At 45.8% G+C, this 20019-nt stretch overlaps 1 protein-coding gene across 13 annotated transcripts in view; it reads right to left on the bottom strand.

Annotated features, from left to right (window-relative positions):
- Positions 1-3785: 3785 nt before the first annotated feature.
- Positions 3786-20019, bottom strand: part of LOC129834602 (transcription factor SOX-6-like) — a 159705-nt gene continuing 143471 nt past the window's right edge. For 5 of the 13 annotated variants that reach the window (XM_055899737.1, XM_055899739.1, XM_055899735.1 and 2 more), the window contains 2 exons: positions 9265-9388; positions 3800-4320 (listed from right to left, as the gene is read on the bottom strand). In XM_055899737.1, coding sequence (XP_055755712.1) covers positions 4157-4320; positions 9265-9388 — 288 coding nt within the window. In that variant the 3' untranslated portion in view covers positions 3800-4156. Of the gene's footprint in view, positions 4321-9264; positions 9389-20019 lie in introns of all 13 variants that reach the window. The other 8 variants (XM_055899743.1, XM_055899742.1, XM_055899741.1 and 5 more) reach the window with 7 other exon arrangements.

Here is a 20019-nt window from a genome sequence, read left to right on the forward strand (position 1 = left end):
TCACCACTCAAGCAATTTAACATCCAATATTTTAAAGCTTAAGGATGTGGCGGCCTGTGTAATTTGGGGAAGAAAAGGAGCAGGAGTGACACACAGAAAGAGCATAAGAAAAGACTTGAGAGAAAGAAAGAGGGTAATATACAAAGTAGGAGATGGAGGAAAGCAGGGAGATATAGATGAGAGAAAGGGATAGAGTGAGACTGAGGGGCAGAGAGAGAGATAGGGAGTAAAATTTGAGATTTGACAGAGTGAAAGCAGAGGCTCCTATTTGCTGCTCTCTCTGATCCTCTATAAAGAGGACACAGATGTTCCACTTTATCCAATGATGCTTTCTCTAAAACTGCTTAAACCCCAAGTCTGGCTCCAATGATAAAAACAGTCCTGTCTAAAGTTCCCTCTCCTGTTTATCACCCTGGTAAAAGGGCCCAACAATGTATCAGGCCTACATCAGCTTTAAGGAAATTGTTTTTCACAGGGCAATTTATGGGAGAGGGGATAGTGTATATACAAGAAATTAAGTGCAACTCCAAATAGAAAATTAATTTGTGAAATTTAAGGAAATTCTTTTCTTGTTGTGTCCGCTCAATTGAATATAGTGGGTGGCGGGACACATCGGGGGTACAATCTGAGCACAATTTCCCCTATTAGGTGAGATGTGTCAGTTGTAATCAGGCCAGGACAGTCCAGGATGGAGCTATTGTTTCCTGCTTGTCCTGAGCTCATCCCAGGCCTGAGTGGACCCTAATGAAGAGGGGCACTCAGTCGGAGGGATAGTTTACACACCTTCTCTCCTGTGACTCGTAGACGAGGGCCAATCTGTCAGGGAAGCATTGAGTGAAATTGCCCTGTGTAGTGAAAATGCCTGGCGACAGTCTCTCCCTGCCAGCCACCATGGCCACACCATCCCACCCTGTATTGACAAGCAAATTACACTCTCCAACACTCAAACGCACCGACCAAGATTAATTTACATCCATCAGCCCTATAAACCTTTGTTACCTTGGTTTTTTATGCCTGGAGAGAAAGGGCAGAGAGGAGGGGGAGTGAGGGGATCCTCCGCGCAGGGCCCAGACTGTTATGACAGTGGAAATTGTGAGCGGGTGCGTGGCCAACATTAAGACTGACAGAGCGGCTAGCATTCCTGACTGGATGGCTGAGCACATTACTGCTGCTGCATTGTGGGAATTAATTCCTCCAATAAGATACTTTTTTAAGGTTCATATATTTCACAATCTAAACTGAGTAAATTGGTGAAAATTATACCTTGCCAGGCTGCTGACAGGGAGTGATATTTTAATTAGAGAGGCATGCTGAGCCAATGACATGCAGGGGGAGGGTCCTCAGCCCAGGAAGTTGAAGGGGTTGCAGGTGAGGGGGGGGGGTTGCTGAGTCTCAGTGCTTCCTGTCTGGTGATGTGTGAAAACCAAACTTAGTGATATGGTCATTACTGATGATCACACCCAGAACACACACACTTCTGTCTGGCTGATCCTCCACACAATCTCCTCAGCAATTAGCAGCACAGATGCTTTGTTAAAAGATTAGCATGTAGAATAAGAGCCTACACAGACTAGGAGAGACATCAGAAATACACTGGAGGAAAAAACATGATAACCCACTGGACACAGACATCAGTTGAACGTCTGATTTTGATTTACATTTGGTTGAGTTGTCAACTAATGTGAATTCAGTGTGAAATCAACAAAAAATGTCACCAAATGTTAGGTTAAAAGTTGGGTGAAAAAAATACCAAATGACCTTACGTTGATTACTTTTTTCAAATCCAATCAGTTTTCCACATTGATTAAACGTCATTTCCCGGTAGAAACTAACATCATAATGTGATGCTTCCTGTTCTTAGATGCACCGCTCAAATTAGTTGTCCTCTCACTGACAAGGAGCCACAGTGTAAGCCAGACAACTGCCGGACAAAGTGTCTCCTCATATCCTCTCACCACAAATGACACATCTACTCTTTGTATCTCTGTTGTTCTGGTTGACTAAAATAACATATTGTCTGCTTCTTTTGTCCTGATGTGACTTGTGTGACACACACAGAGCTCCTGTTGTGTTCTCTCTTGGCGTCTCCCTCTGTTTCACTGGTAGACTTGTGGGAGATGGGCGGCGAAAGCTAACACTATTATCACTATGCGAGGAGAGAGTGAACTTAACTTAATCACTTCCATCTCTGCCTTCATATTCTGTTTTAATCATCCTGTCCCCCAGCGCTTTGTAGAAGAAGTGATAGGAGTCACATGGTTAGCTTGTTGATCCCAGCACTAGAGAAAAGGGCATGTTTGACTTGCCTTGCTGTTTTAAGGGAGACTCTATGCAGGGTAAATAGCAGCCGGCAGCCGGAATATACCACAGGCGGACAGGCTTCAATTAATAGGAATGCACCTCTTTTTGTTTACTGTGTTCTCTAAAGGTCAGCCAAGTCATGGTCTTGGAGGCTCTGTTTTCGCCCATTCCCAGGGTTAAATACGTTATCAGAATTAATAGCTGAAGCCCCCTCCTCAGCCCAGCCTAACCTTCAGATATATGGCTAGTCCATCTGACCTAGAACACAACTATAAATAGACACTCAGTAGGCCTAGACTGTGCTAACCTCAAGCTTTCTCTATGATACGCAAACAGAGAGTAACACACACACACACACACACACACACACACACACACACACACACACACACACACACACACACACACACACACACACACACACACACACACACACACACACACACACACACACACACACACACATACTCACAGACACAGACACACACACACACACACACACGCGCACACGCAAGAAGAACATGAGCAGACTCATCCCACACCTTCCACGTTCCTGATTGTTCTTCCCATGGCTGCATGGCTTGCTGCGTGATAAAGCAGGGCTCTCCAGCTCCGACTGCAAGCATTGTTAGAACTTGCCAAGGCTCATTAATGCTGAGAGCGATAAGCTCTGAAGGACAAATTGTGCTCATGTATCAGCAAGAAGAAAAAGTTACAAGACACTTTCCTCTCAGCCTTCCCTTCCTCCTAGTCCTGTCTCCCTCTGGTTTTGTTTTTCTTAATGTCTAATTGCTATCAACAGCTTATCACTGGTGTTGACAAAACAGCGGCCACAAAAAGCAGGCGCTTGGAGAGCTGTTTTTAATTCTTTCGCTCTCCTTTCTCCTTTGTTTCAAAGGCAGAACATTAAAGTCTACTGACGATCCTTATTCAAGTAGTTTCAGATAGCCTTAAATATTTATGATTACACAGTTTCAAAAGATATCCTCAATCTTCATACTTCACAGAACTGCAAAGGGCGCTTTGATAATTTCTTAAGCAAGCAGGCAGGAGTAATAGCATTAGTGTAATTGTACAGAGGGTTTCGCTGCTTCCCATAGACATTCTGTGTAGTGGTTATGTAAATAGAACTCAGAGAAAGTAACCTGGGGAATACATATTGTCAATTTGGATAGAAAGAACATGCTCGGGCCTGGAGAGGAGCCGGATAGTAATAGTGATAACAATTATAACGGTAATGACTATGAAGATGGAACCCAGATAATTATCTTTATTAAACAGTATAGCCTGGGGTTAGCCCCTGACCCCAGTTCAGCTCTAACAGCTTCATGTGAATGCTCCTGCAGGGCTTTGGAGCCTATCCCAGCATTCTCTCCTTCTGTTCAGGAATCAAGCTCTCTCTCTCTTTCTCTCTTTCTCTCTATCTCTCTCTCTCTCTCTCTCTCTCTCTCTCTCTCTCTCTCTTTCTCTCTCTCTCTCTCTCTCTCTCTCTCACGCTCTCTCTCGCTCTCCTGCTCTCTCGCTCTCTCCCGGTCTCCCGATTACATTTAGACTGCACACCCCTCTGTCTGCACACAACACATACAGCTTTCGGTCATACAGTGTAATGCAGGAACATCAGAGGTCTGTATTTAACTTTCCTAATACAGTAAATAGTCTCTGTCTGATAGATTCTACAGGAGGTGATTAAGGTAACTGGAGTGATTTTCATTCCCTCTAATAACTATTATCATCCTAACTCCCATCTCTGGTGGAGCTATGGGGTTAAATCCTCTATAAAACAGGGTAAACTGCATGTGTAAGGTGATAAGCTTGTGGGAGCTAGGGCCTCCAGGATTATTTAGTGTGCAGCTCATTACTTAACATACAGCTGCTTAGCCGTTATTCTGCCCTGGGCTTGGCAGGCGTCCTGAGCAGCATTCTTTGTCGTAGCACATACCTGAAGCTGGAGGGGGCTGAGTCCTGACGCTGTCGCAGCTGCCATTGTGGATGGAATGAACTGCACCGGGTAGTTATCACCTGTCGGGGGGAGAGAACAATGTGCACAGGTTGAGACAATGAGCTAAGGGAGCCGGGCCCACAGCAGCCAGGCATGTGCCAACACAGTCCTCTGGGCCCTCGGCTACTGGCCCAAACATCTGCACCAACAAAAGGCTCAGCTGGGCCGACTGGAGCAGGATTACACAGGAACGTATCCCTCCTCACCACCCCCCTCCTCAAACTCCCACTCCCTGCTCTCCATCTCCACGCTGGAAACCAACAGGCACTATGAAAGGTGTGCGTGTGTGTGTGTTAAATATCTGTGTGATTATAAGTGATTACACAGAGGAAGTAGCATGTTCTCTCAGGCATTTGCTATTGTTTGACACAACATTGTTTGTTTGGCAGTGAGAGTTTTGGCAGACAAGAGGGAACAGTGCTTTAAGAAACGAGTTAGAACAAGTGTGTTGTTACAATAACACGGTTAACAAATACAATTTTTATCTTGGTATCACATCAATCTAACCAGTATGAACTACTATTTTTATATAATTTTTCATTTTATTGCTTTACAGTGCCTTGGCAAGCTGACAGTGAGTTTGAAGGACAGGTATGTAGTAGGTGGAGTCTATATGATTGATGTTGTGGGAGTGTTGAGTGTGTCACTCAGTACCAGAAGCCTTTACACTCAGCCCAGTGTGTTCAGACAGACAGACAGACAGACAGACAGACAGACAGACAGACAGACAGACAGAGACAGACAGACAGACAGACAGACAGACAGACAGACAGACAGACAGAACAACCCCAGTGAGACGGGCCAGGCCAGTAGTGTAGCCTACTGGCGTGAGGGGGGTGGAGAGGAGAGCGGAGAAGGGAGGGGAGAAGGGAGGGGAGAGGAGAGGGGAGTGGGGAGTGGGGGTTGATTGAAGCATGCGTACTGAGGGGAAATTGGCCCTAGTTCAGACCCCACTTCCGCCTGTCACTTCATATAGAGCCATTAAGCCACAGGCATGAGGGTACATGTCTATACATTGTCTTTTGAGGAAGACACATTTCAGTTGAATGCATTCAGTTGTACTGACTAGGTATCCCCCTTTCCCTTTCCCTTTTTCTTCCTTCACCCTCACTTTGCAATCTTGTACAGCACAGCACATTGTGATACAGCCGGGAAATTCAATCCCCATTTAAGGCAGGGGCAAATAAAATCAGGCCAGTGAAGTGATTTCAAATTGTCTCGTAGGAGGGGTGCGGTGTGGGTCGTTACTACCCGCATGGCCTTTTTTTCTCTCAATGCATAAGTATGCCATCCCTCTCTCTGTGCAGAGAAGGAGTGGGGGAGTTCTGCGTGACTTCAGGGGGGGCTCAATGACAAGTCATGTGAAACCAGGGAGGAAGTCATGTGAAACCAGGGAGGGGTCAGCTGCCAAGAGAGGACACCCCCGGCACTGTACTGGGGGGTCTGGAGGGAGGTCTCAGGGGGGTCTAGAGGGTCCAGGGTTGTATGCAGACTCCAGTAGACTGGGCGTGCTGCCAGCCTGGTGTCAGTAATGAAAGAGAACCAGGGTTTCAAAGTGTGCTGCTGTCCTGAGGACGGCTGATCCCATGTTCAGGCCTGGGTGATGGATCTCTAGGAGGGTTAAACAGGGGTGGGGGCAGATGATGCCATGGCTGTGTCAGAGCTGGGTACATAACTCTGGCACGCTATGGATCGGGTGTTTGTTGTCACTCCTGGAACTGCTGAGGGATGAGATGGATGGATTCCCTTCATCATGACAAGTCGGCTGCCGGAGCCCTGATGCAGCACAGTGACCACTGTGATCCAAACAGGATCTCTCATCCACAGTGAACCAAACTCAAGGGTGATTTATGTCCTGTCAGAGCTTACATACAGACGGTCCTCCATAGGAATCAACCAGTAATTTACCTCTGATATGGTCGGTACTACCAACAAGACCAGTATCAAAGACATTCCCTGTCCAACAAGACAGATGGGGCCAACGAGCCGCTACCTGTTCAACATCATAATGCTATAGAGAAAGTGAAAGCAGAGACAGACAGGAGCTGCTGAATAATGTTTAAAGGTCTCTGTCTGTGATGGTAATGTTGGAGAGAGAGGCTCATCTCATCCTGCATTCCTTTCTCAGCCAGGTGTCATGCTGAAAAACGGGCCCAATTAAGTGGAGCTGTGTGGGACTGAGCGGCATCGGGCCCTGACCCTCTTTATCGTTGAGCACCCTCATATCTAGTGCAGGGCCCTCCAGCTGCCTGGAGCCTGGGCTTGAGGACACCACAGCCTGAGAGCCTGGGCTCAACACTAATGAAAAGGAGTGGGTAGGACCATAGAGCAGGGCCTGATGCAGGAGAAGGGAAAAACCTCTCTCTAACAGAGCTCTTCACAACAGGACACCTGATGCCAAGGGCAATGTAAAATATTCTGTCAGAATACTAGAGCTCTTTGAAAACAAGTGGCTCTGGAATGAATGTTCAATTACTAACTCTATGCCCTATTTCACTTTCTCTGTTTGAAGTGCTTACAATGTCTCTATCCAGCTAAACAAGGTGGTGAGAAAGTTGGTGCTGAACAACAATAGAAGGCCTAACACTTGTGAGCATGAATGGCTGACACAGATTCCATGGAGATCTAATGCAGCTGCTGTATTCAGTCACAAGAGGGACAAGTCCATCAGTTATTGTGCGGCGGCAGAAACATAAATGCGGCAGCAGTCATTCCAGCTGGATGTCTATGTGTGTCCTCATCATAGCATAGGGACCCAATGACCATGGAGTCATTCCGCAGGACCATTAGACTGCTATCAGAGTGAATGTCTCTGTGTCCATGTAAACAGAGCGAGCTGGCGTCTATTTGTTGAAAGGATGACCTGCGTCTCTGCTCTGCCATGCAACGTCAGGGCCATTGAGCACAGTGTGCAGAGGGAGAGATGGCACGATGCTACGACGCTGGCAATAGTTCTGTCGTCGTGGCAACACCGCGGGGTCAGGGTCATAAGCAGTGGCCCCTGGGAGGGTCTGTCTTATAAAGATGACATCAGATTAGTGTGCCCTAGTGTGGAAGTGAACGCTTGGCCACTTCCCTAGTCTTCATGGAGGGTGGACACAGCAGCATCCTCTGATCTAGCAGACTGGTCATAAGGTAGGATCTTGCGTTGGGGGATGAGGATAATAGAGACGTTAAGCTACTTCAGTTGATGATGGTAGTCATTGGTAGTCATTTTCAGACCCTTTTTCCTTTTCTTTATGAATAACTCATGAATAATTCAGGGATTGTGTTTACACATGGCGACCCATGCATGCCGTGAGTCCATAATACCTTCTGGTATTTGTACTAAAACATTTTCCATGTCAAATGTATTAAAGAAATCGACAGGCAAAAGAATCCCCTCAGGCGCTGTGTTCCAGCTGACATGCCTCTGTAGTTCCAAAATAGCTGACTATTTTTTTCATCCTGTGGCTTTATAGTAAATGTATTAGCTGCACTACCACACCTTTTAATGTTCTGCTATTTACCTGCTGACTAGACTAGCCAATCTTACTCCACCCCCTCTGCCTTCCTCCATGTCCTGAAGTTACCTCAATGTTGTGATACGACGCAAACAACAAATGTATTTGTGAGAGCATTCAGGACAGACAAAAAGAGGCCTGGACTTGCCCTCCCCCCAGGTCGGTCAGGGAGATGAGAAAACCCTTGCATGTGCAATTTTACTTTACTTCCAGCCGATATTCAATGTTCAGCAAGAATTAAAAGGAATACCCAGCCATAGAGCTAAGGGGAGAAAGGCTGTGTGCCTGGGTCCACTCCAGGTCAGGGATCTGCCTGAATATTTAATTATAGAAGCCCAGAGTGGCACATCTTTAATTCTCAGCAACAATGAGCAGGGAGTCAAACAACAAGTCATAGCAATTTGGGATTTGGAATGTGTTGCGTGTGGAGCCATTCTCTTTCTCCGTTCATCACACAAAGGGAGAGGGAGGCAAGCTGCTACAGGCAAGGGGAGTAGAGGCACCTCCGGGAGGGGGCCTTCACCCTTCATCCCCACAGGACAAATTACTGTATACCTGGGAGACGCTTGCCCTCCTCTTCCTCCTCTCAATTTTACACCTTAACCCTGACTCTTCTCATCTCTTCTTTCTCCTACTGTCTGTCTGTCTGTCTGTCTGTCTGTCTGTCTGTCTGTCTGTCTGTCTGTCTCTGGATGAGTGCCATGTGTCAGCTCATCTCCATAAAGAGATACAGAAGGACAAGACACTATCTCAGGATAGTATATCTGGACATTAATACTGTACTGTTTCTGGTGCTATCACATTCCACAATATGCAGTATGTTTAAACTGACATCTAAGCAGTACATAATCCTTTGAGTGATTGATGAGTACAGTGAGAGAGTGAGGGGGTCAGTGAGTGCCTAGGTAGAGTACTGTGTTACTGCAGCAGGCAGTTCCCTCAGCAGATTCTTCCATAGTGATTACAGCCAGAGAAGTCAAGACACTTTCATGTTGAAAAGCTGTTTACATTCCTGTGCTCCTTTACTCATATCTATTGTTGAACAGGCATGCTGCCTTGGAGTTGAACACAGAACACTCCCCAAGGCTTGGCTCCATTTACAAGGTGACATAGAGTACTGTACGTCATCTGCCTTGGCCTTACTGACTACACTTTTATTTGATGCCGTATGGAGACTGGAATATGTGTATTGTAAGGATCCTATGATAACTGGGGCAGTGAAAATGAGCATTAGTGACATAAAATACATTGCAAGTAAATGTATGCAATATATAACCATAATAAATGTGGGATAGAATATATTGGGAAAGGTCCTTCATCAATAAGATGACCCATGCTGTTAAAATGAACCTGTGTCTGTGAGGAGGAGAACTGCATGTACATAACATTGAGAAGTAGACAGAGAACAGGACAGACAGAGACACAGGAAGAAACAACAGAGAGAGAAAGAGAGGAGCATACCTGGCTTGTAAGAGATTCCCGGTGGGAAGAGAAAGCCCTGCTGGGCTGCGGCGGCTGCTGCCAGGGTTCGTTGGTCGTGTGGAAAAATAGGGATCATGAGCGGAGGCATGTGACCCTGGACCTGCTGAACAGAGAGAGAAGCTGAGATCAGACAGAGGCCTAGCTGAGCTGCAGACACAGAGCAGTACACTGAGGCAGGCAGGCAGGCAGGCAGGGGGAGAGGAGAGGAGAGCACAGAGCAGTACACTGAGGCAGGCAGGCAGGGGGAGAGGAGAGGGGAGCACAGAGCAGATCACAGCCTGGCCTAACACGTCCTGACAGGGGGCTCTGCGGCTCTGATGGCCCTCGTGTGCTCACACAATACCTGGCCCGGCCGTGTCTGTTCCTAATCCCTCCAACACTATTTCACATAGGAACATCAAAGGACCCTGCTGCACGCGCATTGTCGTCCCCCCCGCCTAGAGGGTATGACACGTGGGAGGCAAAGGACGGGAATTGAGGTTACATGATGTATTTGAGCACCTGTAGAGGGCTGTGTGGTGTGTATGGTGTGTGTACGGCGTGTGTACGGTGAGTGGGATGACTGATGGTGACAGATACAGACTGGTATGGTAATGGATCAACAAAATGTCCCCAGTCTGTTCGCTGTAGTGTCGGTGGTGTGGTGAGATGGGAGGTTGAACCATAACGCTTCATAGGGACATGTACAAACAGACAGGGACACCCTCACACAAACAACCTGCTGCCCTGACTGACAGGGAAGATGAGCTCAGATATACAGCCTCTATCTCATACTTTTGGAGGATCATTTCTACAGACGATAAAAGCCCAGGCGATCCGGTAATTTACAGCAACCGGCTTTCAGCCGCTGTCTGTTTGTGATATTTCATCTTAACGTCCAGAGCCATGCCCTGCCCCCCACATATCCTACACTGCCTCTCAAAGTGTCTAAACTATTTCAGTCTGACATTATTAACCTTCACTGTCCACGCTGAAGCTGACTCTCGCTGTGTGTGTGTGTGTGTGTGCGTGTGTGTAAGTCTGTTTGTTTGTGTAAGTGTTTGTGTGTGTGTGTAAGTCTGTTTGTTTGTGTAAGTGTTTTTGTGTGTGTGTGTGTGTGTGTGTGTGTGTGTGTGTGTGTGTGTGTGTGTGTGTGTGTGTGTGTGTGTGTGTGTGTGTGTGTGTGTGTGTGTGTGTGTGTGTGTGTGTGTGTGTGTGTTGTTAATGTCTCTTAGAGGCAGTGTAGTGTGTGGGGGGGGGCTTCAGAATGAGACACATGCTGAGAGCTGAAGCAGAGCCCAATCTGACTGTGATCCTCTGCTTCCTGCCTGCCGGTGATAGGGAGCAGCCAGGCTGTGTTGGGCCTGTGAGGGTTAATCTAGCACCGGGCCAGCCCACCTCAGGGGAACCCGCCTGGAAAACGGGTTAATAAAGGTCAGCCCCCAAAATAAACACTTTACAGAATGTTTCTCCATTCATCCCTCTTTAAAATCAACTCGCAATAAAACAGGTCTGGGTGCAATTACTCCCGCAGCATTGGGGCATGAAATCAACCTGCTTTGAGCAATGACTTTTCCCCCACGTTCTAGCTGAGGTCTGCTTATGATCTCTGTCTGCTCCCCCTGTGTGCCCTGATCTGGTGCAGCAGGGCCCGTTCCCCACCGCTTTATATCCTCAGGACCACTCTATCGATCTGGCCAGAGGTGCAGAGGTACACTGAAAACTAAATAAATAACACTTTCTGTCTACGGAGCTTTTCAACAAAGTGCAAGTACAGAAAGTACATTAGAAAAGGATTGGAGAAGCATGTCATTTCCATTTTTCTTTCCTATAATCTGAAAAGTATTTCCGTAAAATGTGCTGTGGCTGGAGAAAAGTCAATGACCTGGGAGACTGGTGGAAATGACCTTAAATAATAAATAAAACATTTGTGGGATTGGTGTTCCAGGTTTCTAGGCAGAGGGGATGAAAGATGGCCCTTGGCCCCACATGTATAGAACATATGGAAAAATGCAATAATTAATGTCCCAACATGAGTTAGAGCCAGCGACAGGTGAAGGGGTACACTGGGGAACAGGGCCTGCCCTGTGTTGGAGTATTCGTTCTATAAAACCAGATGAAGTATGTACTGCACTCACAGTGCAGAGAAAGACTCTCTACCTCCCGGTATGTCAGTCTACCCTCAGGAAGGCTATTAAGGTCAGTCACATACATAATTGCAATTAACCTTACTCGCATTAAACTAACAAAACGAATCAGGCTAAAGCCAGGGTGTTACACTGAAACAGCTGCTCCAAATGTGCAACGTAAGTGGAACTATTATTGTAATAAGCTGAATACACTGAGCTTCACAGATTCAACACATTTAATCATAATTCTATTACTCCATAGCTATGAGCGGCTTATATCACTGATAAATATTTATCTTAACTATTCCCTGTCATCATTGTTTCAAACAGTAATATCATCAGTTTAGTTGTTTAATGAAATCAGACATTTGTTCATACAAAAGACTGAAATAAATGTGTTTCGGCATGTCGACACTAATTACTGTAGAGATCACTCTAGGAGCAGAAGGAGATTCTGTTCAGATATCTGATGCCATATAATTGGAATCAGAGTGAAAATCTATATCAAGAAAATACAGTGTGAATCAGACAATAGCTAAACTCATCAAATATTCTGAATGTTGCCTACAAACAAAGCTGTAAATGAAAAGGGAAATCTCTCCAGTGACAGCACTGTGTTTTTAATGAATAGATATCACAATAAAGAGATTTACCCAGACAAGAGGAAATGTAAATGTGTATCGGGGAAAATAAGTGCATTGGGTTTGAATGGTTGTGATTTACAGTAATGAGCACTGTGCATTAAACTTTCATTTACTCTGCTAATGTCAGAGAAAGGGAAATCAAATCTGGAGAAGCTTCAAAGGGCCAGCTAATAGTGGAAGTCTAGCCTTCAGCCTGTCAATTAACACATGGCACGGTAGTTCAGCAGACAATGCATTTATCAATTTACACATTATCACTCTCGTTTTCCATTGACTGGAAACAACCGTCAAAAAAGCATCAGAAGAATGCCAGTTATGAGAATACATTGTTGATAAATTACAGATCAGCTCCCAGACAAAAGACCTCCATTTCAGTGTGTGTGTGTGTGTGTGTGTGTGTATGTCAGTTTCTCCACACTTTGTGGCAACACCCAGACCCTGAAAGAATTACCCTCATGTTCATTAACCTATCAACTGGGCGCCCAAAATATTTCTATTGCCAGGATGATCTTGAGGAGTCTGATAGAATGAAGTGGAGCAGATGTGAGCAGAGCACCTGGGCCGCGTCCTCCCCACTCATTGTTACGCTGGCACTGCTCCCTCTTTGTCTTAGCACTGCTAAGCACTGGATAATACCATTTCACACCATCTGCCCCAAAGCTTCATTAAAGATACATGAATGGGCTATCTTATGAGGAACAGGTGCTATTGTTAGTCCCAGAAGACTCGGCACTGAGGATCGGACTCGGAATACTTGAGGAAGAGCATCTGTAGTGATCAGTCAGACAGATAGTTGGCTGGGGCTGCTCCCTCTGCCAGCACACGCACCAACAGAGGTTTCCAGGGGTGAGAGAGGCCTCTCAACCGCCTTGCAACATGTATCATCAATTCAGATGACCTGATGAAGTCTGTACCAGTACAGAGTGCAATCTGTTTCACTCTCAACGATGTGCTGGCATAATGAGAAATGGCACTAACTCTCAGTTTTAATTAGATTTAACACTGTGAACAAGATAAATAAATAGAATTTAAAAAATAACTCAAAAATATCTGTGAATATAATAAAAGATGACTGAAAATAAAGTGTGTAAAACCAGCTTGAGTATACAGTGAGATTCATTCTAACTGAATCAATGTCATTAGTGGAAGCATTGACATCAGCACTACAGTGTTGTAATGGTGTACAGCAGCAGCAAATCCCGGGGTCAGCCAGTGCAGAGAGCAGAGCCAGCCAAAGGCCTGGGATTGACCATGGTCAGATTACCATTAGACACACTCAGAGTAAGAGACAGGGCAGACATGAGAGAGAGCACTGCTCTTCTCTCCTATCACTCACACACACACACACACACACACACACACACACACACACACACACACACACACACACACACACACACACACACACACACACACACACACACACACACACACACACACACACACACACACACACACACACACACACACACCACACACCACACACCACACACCACACACCACACACACACACACACACACACAGGTGCAAATGGAGATGTACAAGCCATTATTGTGATCAATAGGGCCCTTGTCAGCACCTATGCTCCTCACTGTCTGTAGCGTTCTTTAAACAGGGCCCAGGAGACACCCTGCAGCACTACCGACCCAGCACAGCAGGCCACCCGCACTCCCAAATACTAGCACAGTCTGATCCTCACCAAGCGTCACTGGGATGCTGTCCTCTTCAGGGGGAGGGAAGTTGTTTTAACATGTCCAAATTCCCTCAATGTTGACAAGATGAGACAGAAGACAGAAAAAGAAAGAAAAAAAAGTGTGATTTTGTCTCACTGTGTTTTAAAAGTTTGGAGCTGATGAGAAGCACAGTGGGAGTCTCAGGTGAAATGTCTAAGCGGTAGCTGACTGACACCCTCTGACGTGCTACCCAGATGTGTTTGGAGGAATATCAAACCTGTATGTGAGGTTTCATCTTTATTCATTTGATTTCAAGAGAGTCACCCAGAGTATATCAGTCTAATAACATGACTTGTGCAGTGTTACATTATAAAGCTAAATGGACAATTAGGCAAAACATTTGCTAGAAATCACAAACAGGGAGTCTAAATGTGCTTATTAAACCTACACTATTTCTGCCAGCCGTTCTGCCACAATTCCAGCAACCCCACTTTTCACATCTTACCTGAGGAGTTAGAAAATACATTGGGTTGATATAATTTGACCCAGAGAGGAATGGCTCCAGCTGTTACTGTAAGTGCTGATAGTTGACACGGCGTTCCCCCCTACTTTCTACTGAGTCACACACCAAACACCTGTGAGTGGAAAGCACCTTAGGAGCTAAAGTGATCTACAGGAAGCTGGCAGCCCTGGCTTCATCCCCACAGAAAGCACTGTAACTGACACCAGACGGCCATGTGAACTCAACACCCGGCCTGCTTCTGTGCTACTGTGCTGCTGCTGCTGCGGAGAGAGAGAGAGGGCTGGGCGAGTGCTTTCTGGAGCCCAACCAGGAGGAAACTCACTGAATGGAACCACTCATGTGCTCTAGAGTCTGTGCATTACTTTGTTCTAGAGAGGTCAATTCATAAAACAATCCCAGAGATCCCCAAGCACACATTACTCCCACATCACAGGTCATTTATCAGTTAACCGCACTCCTCCAGTGTGACCGCACTACAGCTTTACGCACTAATCCAACACAGGCTCTGACACGCACAGAGTCACGGGCACCCACACACTCACAAAGACACAATGTGACAGCACAAAAGGGTGCGCACACACGCACACACCCACCCACACACACACATAGTCCAGTGTAGTTGTGTTATCAGAGTCCCAGACATTGTGCTCTGTTTGGTGTGTGATGGTAATCAGGCCAGTGGATCGATAGCGCTGAGCCAGACTTTGATCCCTCAGCCTTGTGGCTAGCTGGTATTAAGGCCAGGTCTCCACCTCCCTCCTCTCCACCTGCCTCCCAGACTAGAGAACATTGTTCCCTCTGAAATGTGATCCCAATCTACTACAGAGGTACAGGTCAGCAACAAAAGGTCGTTGTCCTGGACATGACTGTGACCCGTCTCCCCCTTCCCTCAGACCCTTAGACCTCACATTTAGCCAGCAGGAAAAAGATTAACATCGTCTGCCAAAGGACACAAGTCATTCTCTATTCTGCTGGAGAGGCGTCTGAGCAAGAGCCTGACTAATAATACGTGTACGCTACACCGCTGCTCTTTGACAACAGGGACTGTCTGGAGGGTAGGGGAGGGGGGTAGTGTCCACTCTCCCTCCAGTCTATCTGCAGCAGAGAGCAGGGTAAGGTGCAGAGGAATCCGACACTGGGGTGAGGTCGGGCCGTCTGGGGAATAACCAATAGATGACTTCTTGTTCCACTAATTCCTTACACAGTAAAACAAGCTCTCTTGGAAGGGAGCCATTCCAATATGTCTATATTAAGTCTGCTGCTGTTAAAAAGCAGGGCAGACAGCACCCTCCAGCCCAGCCCCTTCCCTCCCCCTGACTTCCCCTGGTTCCAGGCTGGCTCAAGAACTCTGCACTGACTGGAGGCTGCTGTACTCTACTGTACTGTATGCCACACTGGAAACCATTCATACAGTATGTCAGTACACTAAAGGTTATACCTAAACAATTATAGGACATTTAGAAGTGTGATGTTTAGGTTATGATAGAAAAAGTAATATGAGACTTTCCAACCATAATGCTGAAGATAAGAATAGAATATGATGCAGCATACCAGTATGTTGGTGAATGTTACTGATGTTCAGAATAGAATATGATGCAGCATACCAGTATGTTGGTGAATGTTACTGATGTTCAGAATAGAATATGATGCAGCATACCAGTATGTTGGTGAATGTTACTGATGTTCAGAATATAATATGATGCAGCATACCAGTATGTTGGTGAATGCTACTGATGTTCAGTAAATTGGTTGAAGCATTAACATGTTAAGAGTACAAAGCAGAAGAATGAAGCTACTCCCCTGAGAATAGTGATCAATGTAGATTCAACAGAAATCCTGTACTTTAATGCAAATGAGTCTCAAATACCTTAAATGTAATTTAAGTTTGTAAATATTTAAAGTAATTTGATTTGTATTGAATATAAAATATCAAAGATAGGCCTTGGGGTTGAAATGTTATGTACAAAAGCTGCTTCATGATACTCTCTCTCTCGCACACACAGGTGCACACACACAAGTACACACCCACACTATCCCCTCTCCCAAATAAATGTCCTACTATTCCAGAACCACATTCTTACATTACTACCACCTCTACAATGTTACATTTCCAGAAAACAGGAGATCTGTGTGGATGTTTTTTGTTAGGCACACAATGAAATAGAAGGGGAAAAATCATATTCTGGCATGGTCTGGTCATGAAATTCAAAAGGTTTGCAGTAAACTGGTCAAATCCATGGGGACTCCCTCAAACTGCATGGGTAATGACAGGAAAGATGCAAACAGACATAAACAAACCCACAAGTGAGTCTGTGCCTGGCATCATTATCCTGCGTATACATCCCGCCTCTATGGGATTGGGAATAAGCAGAATGCCTCTGACCCTCACTGCAGGGGGGCGGGTGGAGTTGTAAAAGAGGTCGGACACGGCCTAGTCAGAGAGCCCAACATAACCACGGTGAACAGGCTGGGGGGATGTCAGGAATAGAAGGGTATGAACATGTGAAGCGTAGGAGAAAATGTGAAAAACTATTGGCATATGCCTGTGAAATCCTCCAATCCCTCAACATACTGTTAGGAAAGACCAATCTCCGAGGGGCAGAAACACATGCTCTCCACATAGCATTTTATGTTGAATTATTTCTCTTCTGATACTTTTCATGTGTAAATCATCCCTTGCAAAAATATACTTCTGATGTACAGTCATTTTTCGGACATTTTCTCATGTAATTCGGGTTTATTTAAAACCAACATATGATTTATATTTTTATTTTAAACATTTACTGTTTCTGTGAAGATGAAAGAACACAAAACAATTCTAACAACCTCACCATTGTGGAGACTGGGTGGGAGACTGGAGTGAGTTAATAAGAGACTGCAGTGTGTCTGGTGGTGGGACAGAGAGCTGGCTGGCTGGCTGGCGTTGGACCACCCCTAATCTAATAATGGCATTGTCCACACGGCGGCTGGCTGGCCTCTGGGCTGGAGGCTGTTCAAGAGGGGGCTGGAGGAGCAGGGGAGGACTTCCCCTTCTTCCTGTCCTTTGCTCCCTCCGCTCTGCACATAGACTGAGCCTCTGTCTTCACAATTGCCTCTAAGCTGCTGTGGCTTGGGAAAACAACAGAGTGGGCTCTGTTGTCCGGCAGAAAGCACGATTGTTGCGAGGGACCACTTTATTACAGGCACATGAGTGTGCCGAGACTTTAAAACGCGCTCAAATGTCATGTGCACACCGAGTGACGGGCAAGAATAATTCTGGAGAAAAAAAATACCTAAAAAAACAAAAGAATTCTGTGTCTGAATAACGGTGCAGGACAGAATGGGCCATTCATTGTGTTCCATAGGGAATGCTTGGACTCTCCTCCGCCCAAAAACAAAAAGGGTATTTTTTTGCCTCCATGGGCTGAATGCTTTGCTTTGCCACCCCGGCCCTAAGAAAACACGGGCCCCCTTTCTCCCTGCCGGCTGGCCGCACACACTAGATCCTATTAATGCAGCCCTCTCCCTGTGAGTGTGCCCACTGTGGAGGCCGAGGGCTGTGCAGAGCCAATGCAAAGACAAAACAGTTTGCTCAACATTAGCAGGGAAAACACTGGCCGAGCGGAGAGGGAGAGGAAGAGGAAACTAAGTCAACTTCACACTGGAGGATGTGTTCTCCGTCAACTGATATTTTCCTTCAGAGCACGGGGTCCAATGAGTGCCAAGGATAAGGCGACTGGCCACCTTCATGCAGGAAAGGATTATGGGGAGCAATAGAGTTGTAAACAGGTGCTTTATAATGATATTCAGAGGTCATAGAGTACGGCTTTATGTATCATAGCTACAGTTGGCCTCGTTTCACTATCAATAATGAGCTGTAAAGTGCTCCTGTTAGGGTTATGAAGTGTATTTAACAGTATTGTCTTATCACAGAGCTCACTAGGTTCCCTAATGCCTGATGAGATGCACTACAGCTCCAGTGATCTGTTGTCTTGTGTTGATTACTGTTATCACTAGCATTGAGCTACTATGAGAGGCTGCAGGGTCCTGGCATAAATTACTAAATCCCAGTGCTTGTTTGGAATCCCCTCAGGTGACTAATTTAAGGCAGACACTCAGGTGTGACTTTACACATTACAACTGTTCATGTGACAGCCCTTGTCAAGATTCAGGCAGTTCATTAACGCAGCCTAAACGGGCGAGGTGTGGGAACACAAAGACGCTGCGCTGCCCTGCTGATAATTACAAGACCGCTAGGAGATGTTGTGTCATTAACATTAATAATGGAGGTGTCTTTATGTACATGCTTACATCACCAACAAAAACATGTGTGTTCCTAGCATATGTTCACCACACAAATGTGCCTTTGTGTGCCAGGCAGACAGCTTCTATGAACCCATCACATCGTGTAAGTACTGGGGATGTGTATCTTTCAACGTTTACACTCTCTACAGTTTGCCATTCACAAGCTAGGGCCCAGTGTCAGAGGAAATGGAGCCTAATGCAATAATAAGTCCATTCAATATCCCCACTCTCTGTGTGTACCTTAACCCTGACCTCACGAAGAAAAGGAAGCCGGAAGAGTCTTTCAGCGGCAAGGCAGATGTACGTCGACAAAACCTACAGAACGAATCGTCCCAGATAGCCTGCACTGTTTATATTCATAATGTGTGAATTTGTTTTAACAGGCCAGCGACATTACTAGTCTTGCTGTTCGTCCACTTAGCTTAATTTCCAAGCCATCACAGCCATTGCTGAGGTTGGATAAGAGCGTCTGCTAAATGACTTAAATGTAAATGTATCTATTAAGCCCTTTTTGTGCATCATTAACTTTTAACAGGGGCGCGAAAGCTTTATTGTTCATATTGCACACGACTTTATTTAACGTCAGCGTTTCTTCTGCTTCATGACAAGAAGTCACATTTCATAACTAATTAAATTGATCCCTCCCCCCTCCCAACACAGGCCACTAAATGGAATTATTTGCATCCAAGTGTCAATATATTAAATCACAGGGGCTAATGAGTTGGGTCAATGCTTTCTTTTATCTCTAGTCTTGCATGTGCACATCTTCATCAGCTAACAGTCTCCTTTAACTGGTGGGCAAGCATGTTATGTAGGGCTGGATCTATAGAGCTATCTCCCTCCCTGGGCTCAAGCCAAGCTGATATGATGAGACCGTTAGGGCCCCCGAATAATCCCACTACTGCCAGCCTAGCTAACACCGTCTGGAAACTCGCTATCACTCCCTGCTCTATTATTCTCTTGCTATAATGCTAGTAGTTGATCTGGCTGGGCTAATTGGGGAACTTACACATTCCCTTTAACAATGTCTATTTTGATGCGTTTTGCCAATGCATTAATAAGAGACTCTTAGAAGATAATTTGCGCCCTGGAAAACAACAGAAACATCTGAGAGGCAGAAATTAGGAGCCATTATCTTTGTTCAATTAGCAGCCACCCTTGTGTTTATCTAAAGTTCATTTGAAATGATTCCTCATTATATGGTAGCAGTGTGCTTTGTTCTCGCTAAAATGTTAACCAAATAAAATGTTGGGCGCAATTACTGTTCATTGGATTACAAGGGCAAAGCATATTGTGTGTAGACTACAGTACAGTACAGGCTCCTGAGTGGCGCAGCGGTCTAAGGCACTGCCTCTCAGTGCAAGAGGTATCATTACAGACCCTGGTTCGATCCCAGACTGTATCACAATTGGCCATGATCGGGAGTTCCATATGGCGGTGCACAATTGGCCCAGCGTCGTCCCGGGTTGGGGGAGGGTTTGGCCGGGGCTAGGTTGTCATG

Source organism: Salvelinus fontinalis, chromosome 35 (assembly GCF_029448725.1).
Source record: "Salvelinus fontinalis isolate EN_2023a chromosome 35, ASM2944872v1, whole genome shotgun sequence".
NCBI lineage: Eukaryota > Metazoa > Chordata > Actinopteri > Salmoniformes > Salmonidae > Salvelinus > Salvelinus fontinalis.